The 17,003-nt window shown below is 38.7% G+C and overlaps 1 protein-coding gene across 4 annotated transcripts in view; it reads left to right on the top strand.

Annotated features, from left to right (window-relative positions):
• Slit2 (slit guidance ligand 2) overlaps positions 1-17,003 on the top strand; it is a 298,280-nt gene that overhangs the window by 270,203 nt on the left and 11,074 nt on the right. For all 4 annotated transcript variants that reach the window (XM_048364637.1, XM_048364635.1, XM_048364636.1 and 1 more), the window contains 4 exons: positions 10-103; positions 5,705-5,842; positions 5,946-6,186; positions 7,886-8,016. In XM_048364637.1, coding sequence (XP_048220594.1) covers positions 10-103; positions 5,705-5,842; positions 5,946-6,186; positions 7,886-8,016 — 604 coding nt within the window. The remainder of the gene's footprint in view (positions 1-9; positions 104-5,704; positions 5,843-5,945; positions 6,187-7,885; positions 8,017-17,003) is intronic.

Below are 17,003 nucleotides of genomic sequence, written 5' to 3'. Positions count from 1 at the left end.
ATGTTGCAGGAGAGCTGTGTGAGGAGAAGCTGGACTTCTGTGCGCAGGACCTGAACCCCTGCCAGCATGACTCCAAGTGCATCCTGACCCCAAAAGGATACAAGTAAGTGAGCAGCCATCCCTGACTCCCAGGCAGGAAGGAGCTCTTCTGCGCTTTGCTGTTAGGAACCTGCCTTCATCTTACCCACAAGCCCTTGCTTTGTGCCTTCACCCAACAGGAAGAAAGGGGTATGTGGCCCAGTGCCTGTGACAGTTTCACCAATGCTCAAACAGGAATGAGATAGGTTTTCCTTTGGTTCCATGACTTTCTGGGAAGTCATTGATGGAATGACAGAGCCTTTTAATAAGTTTCCTCCCACAGTTTCCCAGGCCAGTGCCAGTATGTTTCCAGTATGCACTGGGTGCTTCACTAGCTAAAGGTAAGTTTGTAGTGAAAATTGAAAAGCCTATGATCTGAAATGTCCGCTGAGTAGCCACACAATGACCCTACCACTCAGATGGCCCTGCACAGTCCTGATTTGTGACTATTTTCTCACTTTAACTGTTAATAATGCTCTTTTTGTTTCTTTTTGGTCATGGGGCTTGAACTCACAGCACCACTTCCGGTTTTCTGATGGTTCATTGGAGATAAAAATCTCACAGACTTTCCCCCCTGGACTGGCTTCCAATTGAGAGCCTCAGATCTCAGCCTCCTGGGTAGCCAGGATTACAGGCTGGGACACCAACACCGACAGTAGTGCTCTTTTGACCTTAACAATACCCAAAGAACTGCTTTGTCACTCCTAAAGAACTCCAGCAAAGAAACCAAGAGAATCAAAATCATTTCATTTTCTCCCAGCTGAAAGAGTGGAAGGGATAATGTGTGTGTGTGTGTGTGTGTGTGTGTGTGTGTGTGTGTGTGTGTGTGGTGTGTGTGTGTGTGTGTATGTAAGTGTGTTTGGCAATAATGAACTCAAGATCTAATACTTGCTAGGCAGATTTTCTATACATGATCCAGAACTCCAGCCCTTTTATGCTATATTTTTCAGACAGGATTACTAGTTTCTGCCAAGGATTGGGTTGGTCCAACCTTGAACTATAATTCTTTTATTGATGACCTACTATATAACTGGATTACAGAAAACAAAACCAGTACCACCATTCCTGGCTTGTTGGTTGACATGGAAGGCCTCTAACACTTTGCCTAGACCGCCTCAAAGTACAGTCTTTGCAATCTCTGCCTCCTGGAAGCTGAAATTGTAGAAGCATACCCCTATACCTTATCATTCAAGCAATAACTGTAAACTGTGTTTCACAGCGAACTACACAATTCTCTTGCTTCAGTCCTGAAGTCTTTCTGGAGCATATCTACAACAACTGTAGCTTCAAGGTTATCTTATAGCGCTGAGTCTTCATTGTAAGCATGAGGAATTGATGGCCTAGGGTTTAGCTTTCTGTGCAAATACCTCTAGGTTATTTATTTGAAGAGCTGAACTAGCTTTTCCAGTTGGGTGAATGCATGTCCTCTCCAAGACATTTTATAGTTTAGTAGTTCATTTGGTCTGATAAAGAAGAGAGACTGGCTTCTTAGGCATGACATTACTGGGTTCTGGAGTTGAGCTGGGTTTATACAAGATAACTGGCCAAAAGCATTATTTGTTCCTTCACCCAGAATTTATGGAGTATCTTCCATGGTCAGGACATGTGGTAATTATACATCTTACTGGGTTTCTTTTTGTAGTGCTTTATAGCTATTCATTTCACATCATGTTCACAGGGAGTAACCCAAGCTTAATTACCATAGCTTGCAGAGAGTTAAAAATTACTCATGAACAATTTTAAAGAAAGTCAGGAACAATTTTAAAGAGTCAATAGGATTTGAGCTGTAAATCTTTGATGTTTTTCAACCAGATCAGCAGACTTTTGAGTGAAACAAGGGTATGAAGTCAATATTGCTAAACTTTCTCTGACTTTCAAAAGTTTATCTGATATAAATATGTATTCCTTGATGACAATATCTAGTTTCAATTTGAGTTAAAAACTGAAGATTTAGAATACACTACTATTCCTGCTGCACATGCTAACACTAGTCATTGACTTATTGAGAAATAAAGGATTTATTTGATTCTGTATTCCATCCTATTTCCAATTACAGCCCTGTGCAAAAGCCACAAGTTGTGTTAAACTAGTTGTGTTAGGCAAAATTCTGCCTTCCATTTGATTCAACCAAACACTATAGTTCAGTTCTAGCTACTATTGTGTTTGATCAACCCACAATTTGGCAAAGCAAAAGTACATTGCTTATGTAACAAATATGACCATCCTCGGAAAAATGAATAGACTTGGTGCCTTTTAAGAAAGAGAGTTTTGTCTTCACAAAGGTAAATTCTCAATTAAATATCTTCTATTTCTAACAACTAACTTGAATCCTCTAAAAGTGCATTTTGCTTCAGGACAGGTTAATTAATCTAGAAGCCCATGGCTTCAGCAGCCTGTGAATATCCAGGTCATACCATGGCTATACCTAGTTTAGCTGAAAACAGGGTAAGTCCTAGTGAGTTCCCTCACTCCCAGCTTATAAATAATCGCACATTGTGAGAAGCATGGCTGCAAAAAGAAAATGGACATAAACCAATCAAACTGAAGCTGCTAAAGAAAATTTCTACTGAGAAATACTTTTTTGGACAAGTTGTCCTGTTTAAGTGCATTTTCCTATTACTAAACTCACAGAGCTGGCTCTACTCTTCTTGCTTTATTCTATACCTCATAAATCTCTTAAATGGCCTTGAGATATTTTTAGGCCTTGGGATGCCCTAAGCATTATTTTGAAGACCGCATCTTATGCAGTTGGGTCTCTGACTCCTTAACAGTGTATTGTGCACTCAGCTTCAAGACTTAGGAGATGAGGAGCTTGAGGATATCTGATAGACTTCTTTGATAATAGGATCTGTGAGGAATTCTGATTCAGATGTCTTCTCTGTCTTGAAATTTGGTCTAAGGAACAGATGAAACACATAGATACACACACACACACACACATGCATGCATGTACACTCACAAAATGGTTGGGTATGATGTAACTCTACTTTCTAATGGGCTTGAAAAATATTATTTGGAGATAAGGGAATACAAAATACCTTTTAGAGAGCTTCTGTGGTGAATGTATGGTACTCTGGTCTTTTATTTTGATTTCCCAGATAAATAATTCAGTGTTTCAAAGCATTTCTCCTTTCTCTTAATGCTTGGCACTTCAGCGGCTCTGCTCACATTAACATTGATGGAAATTCTTGTCTAGGGCTCTGTCCATCTATTTGAGAATGTGTGCAGCCACTTAGGGTCCATTTAACTTCAGACTTGCTATTTACTTTGCTTTATTATGATTTAGCATTAAAACTGACTAGTTTCAAAGAAAGCGTGCTTATGCTCTGAGATCATTTTATTTCTTAAATCATACATGCAAGCTGAATGTCTGTTGCTCTTAAAAGCCACATACTCCCACTTTTGTTTTAATTTTCCAATCTCCAGTCACTCTTAAAATACTGATTTTGCATTTTTAGCCCATTCCTGTGACATTCAGTAATGTCACATTGTTTTAATTGTCCTTTCTCATTTAAATAGTAATATCTTTGGAATAAAGTAGTGAATAATGGAATAAACTCTAGAGTTTCATCTGATTACAAATACTTATATAGAAACCTATAAAAGTGCCATATATCAATATATGTATTTATCAATGAATTTTATATGAAAGTTATGCCAATAACCTTATGCATAATGTTTAATCTTTTATCAAACTTGTGATATATATGCATATATATCTATATTCTAGATAAGGAAGTTTTTGGTCAATTTTAAGTTTCTTTTTTTTGTTGTTCTTTTGTTTTGTTTTGTTTTGTTTGCCAGTCCTGGGGCTTGAACTCATGGCCTGAGCACTGTCCCTGTCTTCTTTTTGCTCAAGGCTGGCACTCTACCACTTGAACCACAGCACCACTTCTGGCTTTTTCTATATATGTGGTGCAGAAGAATCAAACCCAAGGCTTCATGTATATGAGGCGAGCACTTTTACCACTAGGCCATATTCCTAGCCCCTGAAATTTAAGTTTCTTAGTCAAGATTATACTTTATGATACATGAAATCAATTAAATACCAAAATACAAATACCACATGAACTCACATATGGCCTAAACAAAAGTACTATAGTACTTTGGAAGTAGATCACTGAGAAGATTGCTAAGCTACTATTGTGCTGTTAGCACATACAGTGTAGCTATACTGGGCAAAGGAGTGATTCTAGCTAGGACATATCAAATACTGCAAGGGCTCATTACAAAATTGAGAATGGTGTATAATTCAATTTAGGAAGTTTGCTTCATTTAAGGAGCTCCTCATTTAATATTTATGAGTGGCACTGACACTGTAGATAGGAAATGGACTGCCATAGCTTGACAGCCATTGTATACAACAAACTGCTTTGCCTCAGGCATGATGAAGTCCTGAGTCCTTGCTGTCTGGTGGGCAGCACTGGACAAGAAAAGGTTTTAAAGGGAATCTTAAGAAATTGGTGGGGCTGGGGATATGGCCTAGTGGCAAGAGTGCTTGCCTCCCATACATGAAGCCCTAGGTTCGATTCCCCAGCACGACGTATACAGAAAATGGCCAGAAGTGGCGCTGTGGCTCAAGTGGCAGAGTGCTAGCCTTGAGCAAAAAAAAGCCAGAACAGTGCTCAGGCCCTGAGTTCACTGCCCAGGACTGGCCAAAAACAAACAAACAAACAACAACAACAAAAAAAAAAAGAAATTGGTGACCAGACCACATAATGCATTGGCCATAAACCCAAGCTCTGTTGTTAGACTGCTTGTTTTCAACTCCAAGCTGAGACACTTTAGTTGCACACCTTAGGCAAGGTATTTCAGGTCCTGTTCCCTTGGTTTCCTCATTTTTACAGTGGACATAATGGCATCACCAATGTCTCAGAGCATGGAAGAGATTCAGTGAATCCATGCAAGACAGGAAGTCCTCAGACAAGTCAGCTGCACTGTGACCCTGAGTCACTGTGATCCTCAGTGGAGGTGTGATTCTTTCAACAGAGTGCATGGGCCAAAAGCTGCCCCTGGACTTGGCCCCATGGATTTTGTATCAGATACCTCATGGTCGGCCACCTTTTGTTTCATCATTTTCCAGATGTATTGAAAATGAGAGTGTCTAATATTAGCTCACTAGGTTCCCAGAAAATTATATTTCTGTTCCAGTGTTTCTAATAGATAAAAATTCAAATGTGAATCACTTTAAGCTGTAATATTCATAGTAAATTTGACTACAACATGTACCTTTCACCATCCCTATGGTCACAATTAATTAGGCAGAACAGAAATTAAAGAAAACCATAGGCAAAAAGGGAAGCTAGGAAGAGAAAGAAGGGAAGGAAAGCAGAAAGAAGGGAGGAAGTAAAGAAACAAAAAGAAAGGGAGAGAGAAACTCATGTGTTTTTTTTTTTATTCTATTGTGAATGTTCCAATTAAAGAAATAACATCATCATGTTTCCAGTAGATAGGAGACAGAAGCCACACCCTTGTTTACAGTGTCACGTTTTTAGCCTTCATTAAATTAGGGAAGAGAGTGTTACAAACATGTTGGTTATGCTGATGCTATAGCCTCAAGAATGAACAGTATATACCTATTATTTAGCCTCATTGAAGCTGAAACGTTACCTGTTTGTTCACCCAGGTGTGACTGCACGCCAGGGTACATTGGGGAGCACTGTGACATCGACTTTGACGACTGCCAGGATAACAAGTGTACAAATGGCGCCCACTGCACTGACGCAGTGAACGGCTACACCTGCATCTGTCCCGAAGGTTACAGGTACATGCAGAAATCAGCAGACAGTTGCATAGATGGTCAAGGCTTTCAGAAGCCATCCCTAACAAATCGGTACTAACTTTGTTTCCTTCTCTGTATCTTTTAGTGGCTTGTTCTGTGAATTTTCTCCGCCCATGGTTCTCCCTCGCACCAGCCCCTGTGATAATTTTGATTGTCAGAACGGAGCTCAGTGCATCGTCAGGAGAAATGAACCAATTTGCCAGTGTTTGCCGGGCTACCAGGGAGAGAAGTGTGAAAAATTGGTCAGTGTGAATTTTGTAAACAAAGAATCCTACCTTCAAATTCCTTCCGCCAAGGTGCAGCCTCAAACAAACATCACCCTTCAGGTGAGCCATCCGATCCCAGCCAGGACTGATTCGCGCTTGAGCCCAAGTCAGCCTCAGCTTAGCCATGATGGTTTTGGAAATGATTGCGATGCTTGGAGAGACAGTGACCGAAAGTTCAATGATGCTTCTCTTCAACCTTTGTATTTTCAAAAAATATGCAGAAACTGGTATTATTTGTTTTATTCACAACATTATCCTGAGTGAGGGACATCAACAAGTTATGCCTCCTCACTGAATGCACAAGTACATTATCTCTACTTATTGTCGTGACACTGTGGTTCAATCACTGCACAGGGTTGAGGGGACTTCTAGGGAGTTTGAGAAGGGTTTAGGTAAGACAGAACACCTGAACTCTGCTGGAACCTGTTAAGTTTTTCACCTAGAACCTTTAGGAATCAACATGAAGTCAGGTGCAGTGGTGTCACTACTATGGTCCTAGCTACTTAAGAAGCTGAGGTGTGAGGGTTGTGGTTCAAAGCTAGCCCTGGAAGAAAAGTCCAATGAACCACTCAAAGGCAGGCTGGAAGTGAAGATGTGTCTCAAGTGATAGAACACCAGCTTTGAGTGATAAAGCTAATGGACAGTGCCCAGGCCTGGAGTTTAAGCACCAGGATTGGAAGAAAAACAAAATAACATGAAAAATAAATAAATTTTAGGTCTGCCTACCAATACAGTCTTTTCCTTTAAGCAAGTCATTCAAACAATGGGAAAAGAGTTGGTGCTCGATTACAGTTAATAAATATGGAGTAGGCGGAAGGGGCATATCAAGACTATGTACTTTTTATCTGCTCATCAAGATCACTTAATATACTTAGATTCTAAATGACTTTAACCAATTCCCAATACATACCACCCTTTTTTATTTCTTTCACCCTGACTCTCTGAGTGTTGAGGGATGGGGTCACTTTTGAGGACCAAGTATGTGGATCTTTTCGTAAGCCCTTCCCTCCCTCCCTTCCTTCCTCCCTCCCTCCCTCCCTCCCTCCCTCCCTCCCTCCCTTCCTTCCTTCCTTCGTTCCCTCCTTCCCTCCTTCCTTCCCTCTTTTCTTTTTCCTTCCTTCCTTCCTTCCTTCCTTCCTTCCTTCCTTCCTTCCTTCCTTCCTTCCTTCCTTCCTTTCTTTCTTTCTTTCTTTCTTTCTTTCTTTCTTTCTTTCTTTCTTTCTTTCTTTCTTTCTTTCTTTCTTTCTTTCTTTTTACAACAGTGAGTAGTTAGGGAAGATTCTCCATAGTGTATAGGACTTAAGCCCTAACTTTTACTGGTCTTTTGAATGTCCTCAAAAGGAAAAGCACCATGATTTTTTTTTTAAAAAGAAAGAACGTCAACAGTAGAAAAATGCTTCTTGATATAGCATAACTATAAATAATTTTAATGCATTCTATGAACCCACCTTGCGCAATGCGGTCACAGTATATGACAAAGACAAAGCCCCTAAGAGGAAGCACGTGAACATGAGAATCTCCAGCAAAGAAAATCCTGAGCACATAGTTAAAGTAGTTGGCACACTCCTTCCATTTCTTTGTAAATTACTTTACAGCAAAGTAAGTAATAGGCAAGTGATCTTTCAAGCATCTGTTTGGGTGCATGATTTTCCAGTAGCCACTATAACAATAATTAGCCATATTAAAATCTCCTTCCTTCATTTGATGGGATGCATTTGGTTGAGTGTGCGTCTACTATGTCGAGGCTTCTTTCTTCTAGATTGCCACCGATGAAGACAGTGGCATCCTCCTGTATAAGGGCGACAAAGACCATATTGCCGTGGAGCTCTACCGAGGGCGCGTGCGGGCCAGCTATGACACCGGCTCCCACCCGGCTTCTGCCATTTACAGGTGAAGATCTCTCAGTTACTGGTAAAGGTGAAAAACAATTGTCTAATGAAGCAGTGCTTCTCCTCTGTATTTCTGTAATGGCAAGGCGGCTGGGTGGGAACAACTTATTCGTCCATGTGTGCTTCTGTAATGGAATACATGAGTCTAGGTACTTTATAATGAAAGGAGATTAAAAAGAGTCTGGAAAAACCCCAAATCAAGATTCCCACATCTGACAAGGGCCTTCTAGTTGTGGCACCACATGAGAGAATGAAGAGGTAGGAGAACACAAGCAAAGGATGGGGTAGAGAGTGGAAGAGGGCTGAACTCTTCCTTCATCGGGCCCACATTCCAGTGGTAACTACCCCATGTTCTTTTCTTTTTGCCAGTCTTGGGCTGTGAACTCAGGACCTGGGTGCTTCCCAAAAGCTACTTTTGCTGAAGGGTAATACTCTCCCACTTGAACCACAGCACTGCTTTTTCTGTGATTGATTAGAGATAAGAATCTCCCAGGCTTTCCTGCCTGGGCTGGCTTTGAACCACAATGCTCAGATCTCAACCTCCTGAGTAGCCAGGATTACAAGTGTGAGCCACCAGCCCCGGTTGGACCCACTTCGTTTTCTACAGCGTCAATACGTTTGTGAGAGTGCGGGCATATCCCTTAAGACCTGATTAACACTCGCACATTCTCCCTTCAGGCCTGCTGCCCTGGCGTCTCCCCAGCGTATGAACTTTCAGGGACATATTCAAGCCATAGTGCAGGTGTTGTTCTCTGCCATTCTCCTGCTGTCATGTCACGAATGAATTCCATCACATGTAGAAAGCATTGCAGAAATCCTTCCTTACAGAAGGGACCACAAACTCATATACAGTCCATTTTTTCCAAGCAGATTACATAAATAAATTAAAAAGTCACATATAGGAACAGAATGTGCTCCCACCTATTTATTCTGTAACAGAACTAACTTTGGCAGGAAGTACGCCTCTGTGACAAAGAGCTTTTCCTGTTGGCAATACAACAGTAGCAGTCTGGAGGGGACTCAGATCAGATCTTTGTCAAAAGACAATGTCTGCTGGGTTGTCCTTGAATTCTGCCGTATGAAAATGTGGGTCTGGGTTTGGCCAAACTCTGCGTTTTTCCAGGAAAGGCAGAAATTTGTTCTCTTGAAGTCAGTGTGAAATTTTCTCTTCTTTAAAGATTGTTTGTTCATATTTTCAGAACCACGTTTGTGAAGAAAACACACTACAGGCCAAGCACACTTGGTCACAAGCAATTGGAATTTGATTAGGACTCATAAAATAAGGCTTGTGACTTTGATTTTATTGGCATTAACCTTGCTTATAGAAATTTACTTAAAAAGCCTTCAGATCTTGTTGGATTCTTAATAAGTAGTTCTGGGAAAGTAGATGCCAATTGCCACCATGAGTGGAATTCATTAAGTCTTTCTGGTGGTGAGCAAACAACCCCACTGAGACTGTATGACATGACAGAAGGCATATAATTGATGGTTTTCAAGTGGTAAACAATGACTATTTCACCTCCAACTGGTGAGGAACAGAGGCCAGCATACTATGAAGCCTTGAATTATATAGTCTCAATGTCTTTCACCCCACATTAAAGCTTTCATGAATTTATAGTTCATTTTTATTTTCTAATATTTCATGATAATGAAACCATATGAATTTCCTAGGGAGGCATAGTGACAGTTTTTGAACATGATTATTAAAAGCTAAAAATGGCTAAAATATGACAAAAACATTTCTAAATAGGTTTAAAAAAAGCAAAGTGATCATATCCAATTGAGAAACTTACTAAAGAGCTTTTTTTTTTTTTTTTTTTTTTTGGCCTGTCCTGGGGCTTGGACTCAAGGCCTGAGCACTGTCCCTGGCTTCTTCTTGCTCAAGGCTAGCATTCTGCCACTTGAGCCACAGCGCCACTTCTGGCCATTTTCTGTATATGTGGTGCTGGGGAATCGAACCCAGGGCCTCGTGTATACGAGGCAAGCACTCTTGCCACTAGGCCATATCCCCAGCCCCTAAAGAGCTTTTTTTGAAGTTATGTTCTTGTTACTCCTTTGTCAAGCAATATAGATTTTTCCTAGCTATTTCTTGAACCTGTGACATTGATGGAAAAATATTATGTGATGTAATCCGAATTCAAAACCAGAATTTTATGTTTCTTCTATATGATTAGCCAATCAAGACATACAAGGCAAATGTAGCATTAAATCTTGATATATAAATTGTGATGTAACCACTTAGGAAAAGCTAATACATGTTTTTTAGTAAAAGAAGACAATCAAGGGTTACCTTAAATTGAGATGGGTATGTATTTAGAACATGCACAAATTTATGTTAATTACACATGAAGAAAATATATTAACAAAATAAGGGTGGGGAGAGAAGTGAGGAAGGTTTATGTGAAATATTGAAAGATTTCCAAGCTACAATAATCACTGAAAGGGAAAAACAAATGTGTGTGGTACAGTACTGTTAGGGAAAGGTAAGTATGGTTTTATTTTCATTTTTTTAATAAAGTTAGAAGAGCCACTGAGAGAAGAGCCACAAAGGTTTTGTATGAACATCACTATGTCTAAATATTCTACTAGTCAATAGCAGTAGCAAAGACCTAGTGGTCTACAGATGGCCTGCCATGATTTTATTCCCAGCTTAGCCACCCTGAAGCAGGTCTTAGGTACCCTCCATCAGCCATCTGGGCCTCATCTGGAAAATAAGGGTAATGTACAATAGTTCCATCTTTGTGTTAGCATGATAAGAATTTTATTATGAAGCATATGTAAAGTATTCCAAACAATGAATGGAAAATAGAAAATAATGATAGCTATTGGCATCATAGATGCAAATTATCCCAAACTGACTTGCTTTTATTTGCTTTATGAAATCCTGCATTCCAGTCACATTATTTATAGATTGAAAGGCATTGCCAAATCCCCCAGCATCACAAATAGTAGATTTGCTTTTGATTCTTTTCTTCCCTTCATTCTGGATTTGTAATTTGTACTGAGATTTAACTATGCACTTGCTAATTTTCTGGCCTCTAGCCAAATGTCAGAAAATGGCACAGGACCCTACTAAAAATCTCTAACAAAAAGTACTATTTCTCTATCATTATAGTACAATCTCTCACAAAACTGTTACAATTCATTTTCCCATTGCTTATTTACTAAACATTTTGTTTGTTTGGATTAAATTTTCACACACATGATTTATTTCCACTGAAGATAACATTGTTAAAAGTAACACCACACTAATCCTATAAAGGGGATATTTACATATTATTCAGAAAACTGGTACAGTTTAAGTTGAGTTTCATTGCCAGTATCTTATATTACATAAAATTACTTTTGTAAAACACGGTTTTCCAAAGTTTGAATTTTTTGATAGACTATTGAGGAATTACACATGGAAATAATTTTGTCAATTTCACTCATTGCCTGCTCAGATTTTAATGCTGAGGAAAATTGATTTTATTTATTTTACTTAGTAAAAACAAATTTGATTAAAAATTAAAGAAGTAAGCACATAAAAGTTATTATTTCTATAAGACCAAGTGTTTTATTTAAGGATATACCTCATTTAAAATAAATCTGTATGAGTACAATTAAGTCTATGTTGATAGTTAACTGCCTTGCTTTGTATCTTCATTTTTAGTTAGATTAAAATTGTTTTTAAGAACCTATATGACATCAATCAAGACACAATTTATTCACAATCTGCTTTGTTGAATGGCAACTCCTTTGTACAACTACTTAAAGATTATAAAAATATTTAAGAAACTATTTGAAAAAATATATGCTTATACCTTCACTCTCAAATTATTTTTCTCTTAACTAGGTAGGTTCTTTGACCACGTAGTATTTAAAAATTAGGACAGTGGTTAACACAACGTTAAGTGTGTTTGAGGAAATGGGAGATGAGGAACTTACTCCTGTAACAGTAGGAATGACTTAGTGTGCACAGTGTCTCACGTGATTTCTTACCCCTCGGCATTCATTCTGCCTTCATTTAAACAGGCATATATTCCCAGCCCAGGGTATAGAGACAGTGAGTACAGCACATGTGCTGGAAGACCCCATTCCTGTCTGATTTGATAGACCCCAATGGGCTTGAGAATTTGCATTTGCAACAAGTTCCCAGGTGATGTTATGTTCCAGACACTACACTTTAAGAGCTCTGCATGGAAAAGGACTCTGTGTGAGTTGTGCTTTGAGAGCTGATGATACCCTTCTCTCCCTGTGTTCAAGTACCATGACATCATGCTTAGGGCTGGCTTAAAATGAGACATGTCAGCAGTATTTCCACACAGCAATCAGCCAATGCTGCAAATCCAGACTCATTTTCCCCTAGAGATCCCACAGTTAAGCATTTTCCAGCCCTCCATGGTTTAAAGTAATCAGTTACAAGAGAGCTGAAATGAGCTGCTAGTCAATAAGTACAAGTAGAGGCTGGCATTTGGATCTCATTTTTACAGCACTTAGAGAGTGGAATATAGAAAGACTCAATGATAGTGTCATGAGTAGAAGACAGAATGAATGAAGGAACGTAAATGAGTTGACAGCCTAAACTTAAAACTAACCTCAACACTAAGCATTCAGACAGAAATGAAGAAAAACATTTCTACTATTAGGCAGAGTGATAATCTTCCCCCTTTTAAGGCAACTTTCTTTAAATCTAGATTCTAAAAAGGAACTATTCCTTTTGCCACATTTTTAGTAGTATTAATTACTTCTGTTTCCAAAGGACCAATTGAAATGGTTTACTTAAAAGCTTTATTTATTTGTTTTTGATACCAGTTCTGAGGCTTAAACTCAGGGCTTATACATTGCCCCTAAGATTTTTTGTTTCTTTGTTTTTTGGCTCAAGGCTAGCACTCTACCACTGGAGCCATAGCTACATTTCACTTTTTGGTATTTAATTGGCTATGAGTCTCATAGATGTTCCTGCCTGGCTGGCCTTGAGCTGCCCTCGTCCAATGTCATCTTCCTCAGTGGCCACCAGCTACTTGTATGCCACCAGTGAGTAGACTTGAAAGCTATTTTACAAAGCCATCTTCTGAAAAACTCCTAGACATAACTCTGTGGACAACTATAGTAGATTTAACTATCGATTATCTCCCTTGGCTTACTGCTTCAAAAGATAGGCAGAAGTTCTTTACTATTTTTACTTAATTCTATTGTAAAGGTGATGTACAGAGGGGTTACAGTTACATAAGTAAGGTAAAGAGTATATTTATTTCCTGTCCAACAGTGTTACCCCCTCCCTTGCTTTCTCCCACTTTCCCTCCCCCTTGGCTCCCCTTCCCCCCAAGTTGTAAAGTTCATTTCCAATGCAGTGTCGTGGGAGTATTGCTGTTGCATTGGATCACCCTGTGTCCTTTGTGTCACCATTTTGTTATTTCCTTCCCCTTCCCCAAATCACATCAACATATATACAAGCACAAGGCACCAAAATCAGTAACAGTGACAATGGGATAAATTGAATGGGAACAAAAAAAAGAAAAAAAGAAATAATTTCATACATTACATTAAAAAGCTTGTTTCTATATCTTGGAGTTCATTTTGATTAGCATCATTTTACATGGTGATATGTACATTGCTATTGAGCTATTGTGATCCACTGCTAGAATGATCCTAGACATGACATTCTTTACCCTTCTTAGATGAGGTATGCTTAGCCCATAGGTAACAAAATAAGGAGACTTGTTGTGTTTATCTGATCTAGGATTCCTTTACAGATAATGCATTTAAATTCTTTCAAGTCAAAGGTTGGGACTCATATAAGCAAAGAGGAAATCTTACCATCATTAAACTACTGAAATAGTTTAATATTCATAATAGATACAGAAATATGTCAATGTTAGTGTGTCCTGCATGTACAGTGGAGAAAAAATCATAAAACAGTGTATTCTTCTTTTCTTTGAAGCCCTGTATCTTCATATTGTCTTTATATAACAAACTACAGATATTGTGGTGAAATTGCATAATTTTCATATATCCCTGTATAGTTTAGAAACGCAGGAAAAGAAAATCTAAGGTAACAAATGAGGGCAGTAAAGTTAAATTACATAAAAATGGTAATAAAATAAAATTTATGTTCCCAGTAGAAAGGCTCCAAGTTAAGTGGTTCACTGGCTACTTTTTGTGAGTCATCAAATATATAGTCCCCTCAGGAGTGGTGAAAGAGAATTTATCAATACTTATCAGAACCCCAAAGGACATTATGCACTGTAAGTGAGAACACAGGAGCTGAATGTGATGGACTGCAAAATCGATGACAACTCTGACTCACAGCGACACAGCTCGGTCTTTTATATTAAAAGGAGACAACGTCCTAGGACTTTCAGGTGTCTCCTAGTCTCCCGTGATGAAAAAGACATGGTAAAAAAGCAATGTAGACTATTCCTGATACTGACATTTCCACTTTAGGACATGTGCACACACTGTTATCTTTAAAAATTAATGAATCTCAAAGTATGGACTTAACAGTGTTTGTTTTTAACAAGTCAGGGTCCGTCAGATGCTGGTGGCTCTAGCTACTTGGAAGGCTGGGATATGAGATTCACAACCCTATGCCATCCTGGGAAAGAAAGTCTGTGAGACTCTGATCTGCAATGAACTCCCAGAAATCTGAAAGTAGAGCTGTGGCTCAAGTGGTGGAGGACTAGCCATAAGCAACAAAAAGCTCAGGGTCAGTGCCTAGACCCTGAGTTAAAGCTCTGGAACTGTCACACACAAAAAATATTTTTAGTCTGGAAATGTGGCTTAGTGGTAGAGCGCTTTCCTAGCATGCATGAGGCCCTGGGTTCAATTCCTCCGAACCACATAAACAAAAAAATAATAACAGAAATTATTTTTTTAAAAAGTCAAGTTTTATGGGCTGGGGATATGGCCTAGTGGCAAGAGTGCCTGCCTCGGATACACGAGGCCCTGGGTTCGATTCCCCAGCACCACATATACAGAAAATGGCCAGAAGCGGTGCTGTGGCTCAAGTGGCAGAGTGCTAGCCTTGAGCGGGAAGAAGCCAGGGACAGTGCTCAGGCCCTGAGTCCAAAGCCCAGGACTGGCCAAAAAAAAAAAAAAAAAAAAAAGTCAAGTTTTAGGTCTAGCTTAATTTCAAAAAGATATAAATGAAATGAAGCTCAGCGGTAACTCTTAGCAGGTTCTGAAATGATCAGAGTGGACCTTTAAAAATCTTACTGCAAAGTTCATTCATAATTGGGAAAACAGAATCCAAAGAAAAATTTCAAATCCAAAAACTAGCATATGCTTGCATAACCTTCAAGCTCATATAAGTAAGATTATTGTTGTTTCTTTCTTTTTTAACAAATCAATGATTTATAGTGAAGGTAATACATTGTATAAGCATCATGTAAAGTTGTTCTCTATGTAACTTTATACCTAGAGCTGTTTAGTGGATAGTTATCATCTATTAAAGACATAGCAGTAAGGCGAGTGGTAAGATTTCTGCTAGCTGAACGATAGTTGGATATTTTTTAGTTTTTAAAAAGTGATATTTAATAATTAAGGATACATGTATTCCAGACAGGAAGAATAGCTTCAAATCTGTTTATCTAGTTGTATTACCTGGAATAACACAAATACCCCTTTGTGGGGTTTAAATGAGAGTGATATATAGAGTGCCTAGTGAGTTTCAGTGTTGCATTTGTTCATCCTTATTCCACTTTTTAGGTGCCCTCCCATACCCTCCCAAATACAAACAAACGACTCATTAGACACTATGTGGAAAATGAACTGGGTATCTAATGGGTGGGACGAGAGGGAAAAACTGGGAGAGAGTGATGGAAAAGAGACATGGTTCAAAAAGAATTGTACTGATTGTACCTGATTCATATAACTGTAACCCCTTTGTATATCATCTAGACAATAACAATAAAAAAGAGTGATACATGTACCATTTCTAGAACACTACCCTTCCAGGAGTATGTGCTAAATCATTCTTGCTTTTCTTAGTTACATTTCAAGACAGAGTCATACTTTTCATGAGAAGGGCATAACTTATCTCTCAGAAAACTTTTAATCACAGGCATCTTTTCAAAGAACTTTCCTAAATAGACTTGAAGCCTATTGATTATAGATATAACCTAGTTCAAATTGGTAAAAAGATTATTTCTAAAGCAAGGTGTTGGCAGCTAAGGCCTATAATGCTAACTGCTCAGGAAGCTGAGATATGAGGATTATTATTAGAAGCCAGCTTGGACAGGAAAGTTGATGAGATGCTTATCTCCAATAAGTTACAAACATATATATAGATATATGTATATACCTCTGTGTGTGTGTGTGTGTGTGTGTGTGTGTGTGTGTGTGTGTGTGTATGCTGGAAGTGGAGCTGTTGTTCAGGTAGTAGAGCACTACCTTGAGCAACAAAAGCTCAATGACAGTGCCCAGGTCCTAAGTTCAAACACCAGAATTCCCCCACAAAAAAACACAAAGATTATTCCTAGTTTATTTTCCTTATAATTACATAACATCCATTATATTTACTTAACATTTATTTATTGGGCATCTGCTATTTAGGAGAGATATTCTGGGTACTGTAAGAAGTACAGCAACAGTAATACATGGCATGTGCTTTAAAGTAGCTTACAAGTAGTCAGCATTAAAAATTTGTACACATGACAAGTATAACAAAGAAGGGAATAAAGGAGAATTAGGTCAGGTACGGTGGTGACAAAATGACCTACCTTCTGTTGTCTAGCTGAGCACTGCATTAGGATGCATAAAACCTTAACGTTCTTAAGTCATTGGATTGTACTGCAGCCAACCAACCCCATCATTAGCACTGACATGCCCAGATTGATTGTCCAAGATCAATATATGATCAAGAGCTCCTTTCTCCATGCATATGGATCTTTCCTTTGCAATTTTAAAGGAAAAGAAAAGGGGCTACATATATTAATATTTATAGTCTAATTAAGATCATGTTTTATAGACTATCCATAATAAAACCACTTCAATAATTACATCTGA

This window comes from Perognathus longimembris, chromosome 16 (assembly GCF_023159225.1).
Source record: "Perognathus longimembris pacificus isolate PPM17 chromosome 16, ASM2315922v1, whole genome shotgun sequence".
Taxonomy (NCBI): Eukaryota; Metazoa; Chordata; class Mammalia; order Rodentia; family Heteromyidae; genus Perognathus; species Perognathus longimembris.
Note: the sequence above shows the minus strand (reverse complement) of the source record. Positions and strands in the feature narration are given on the sequence as shown.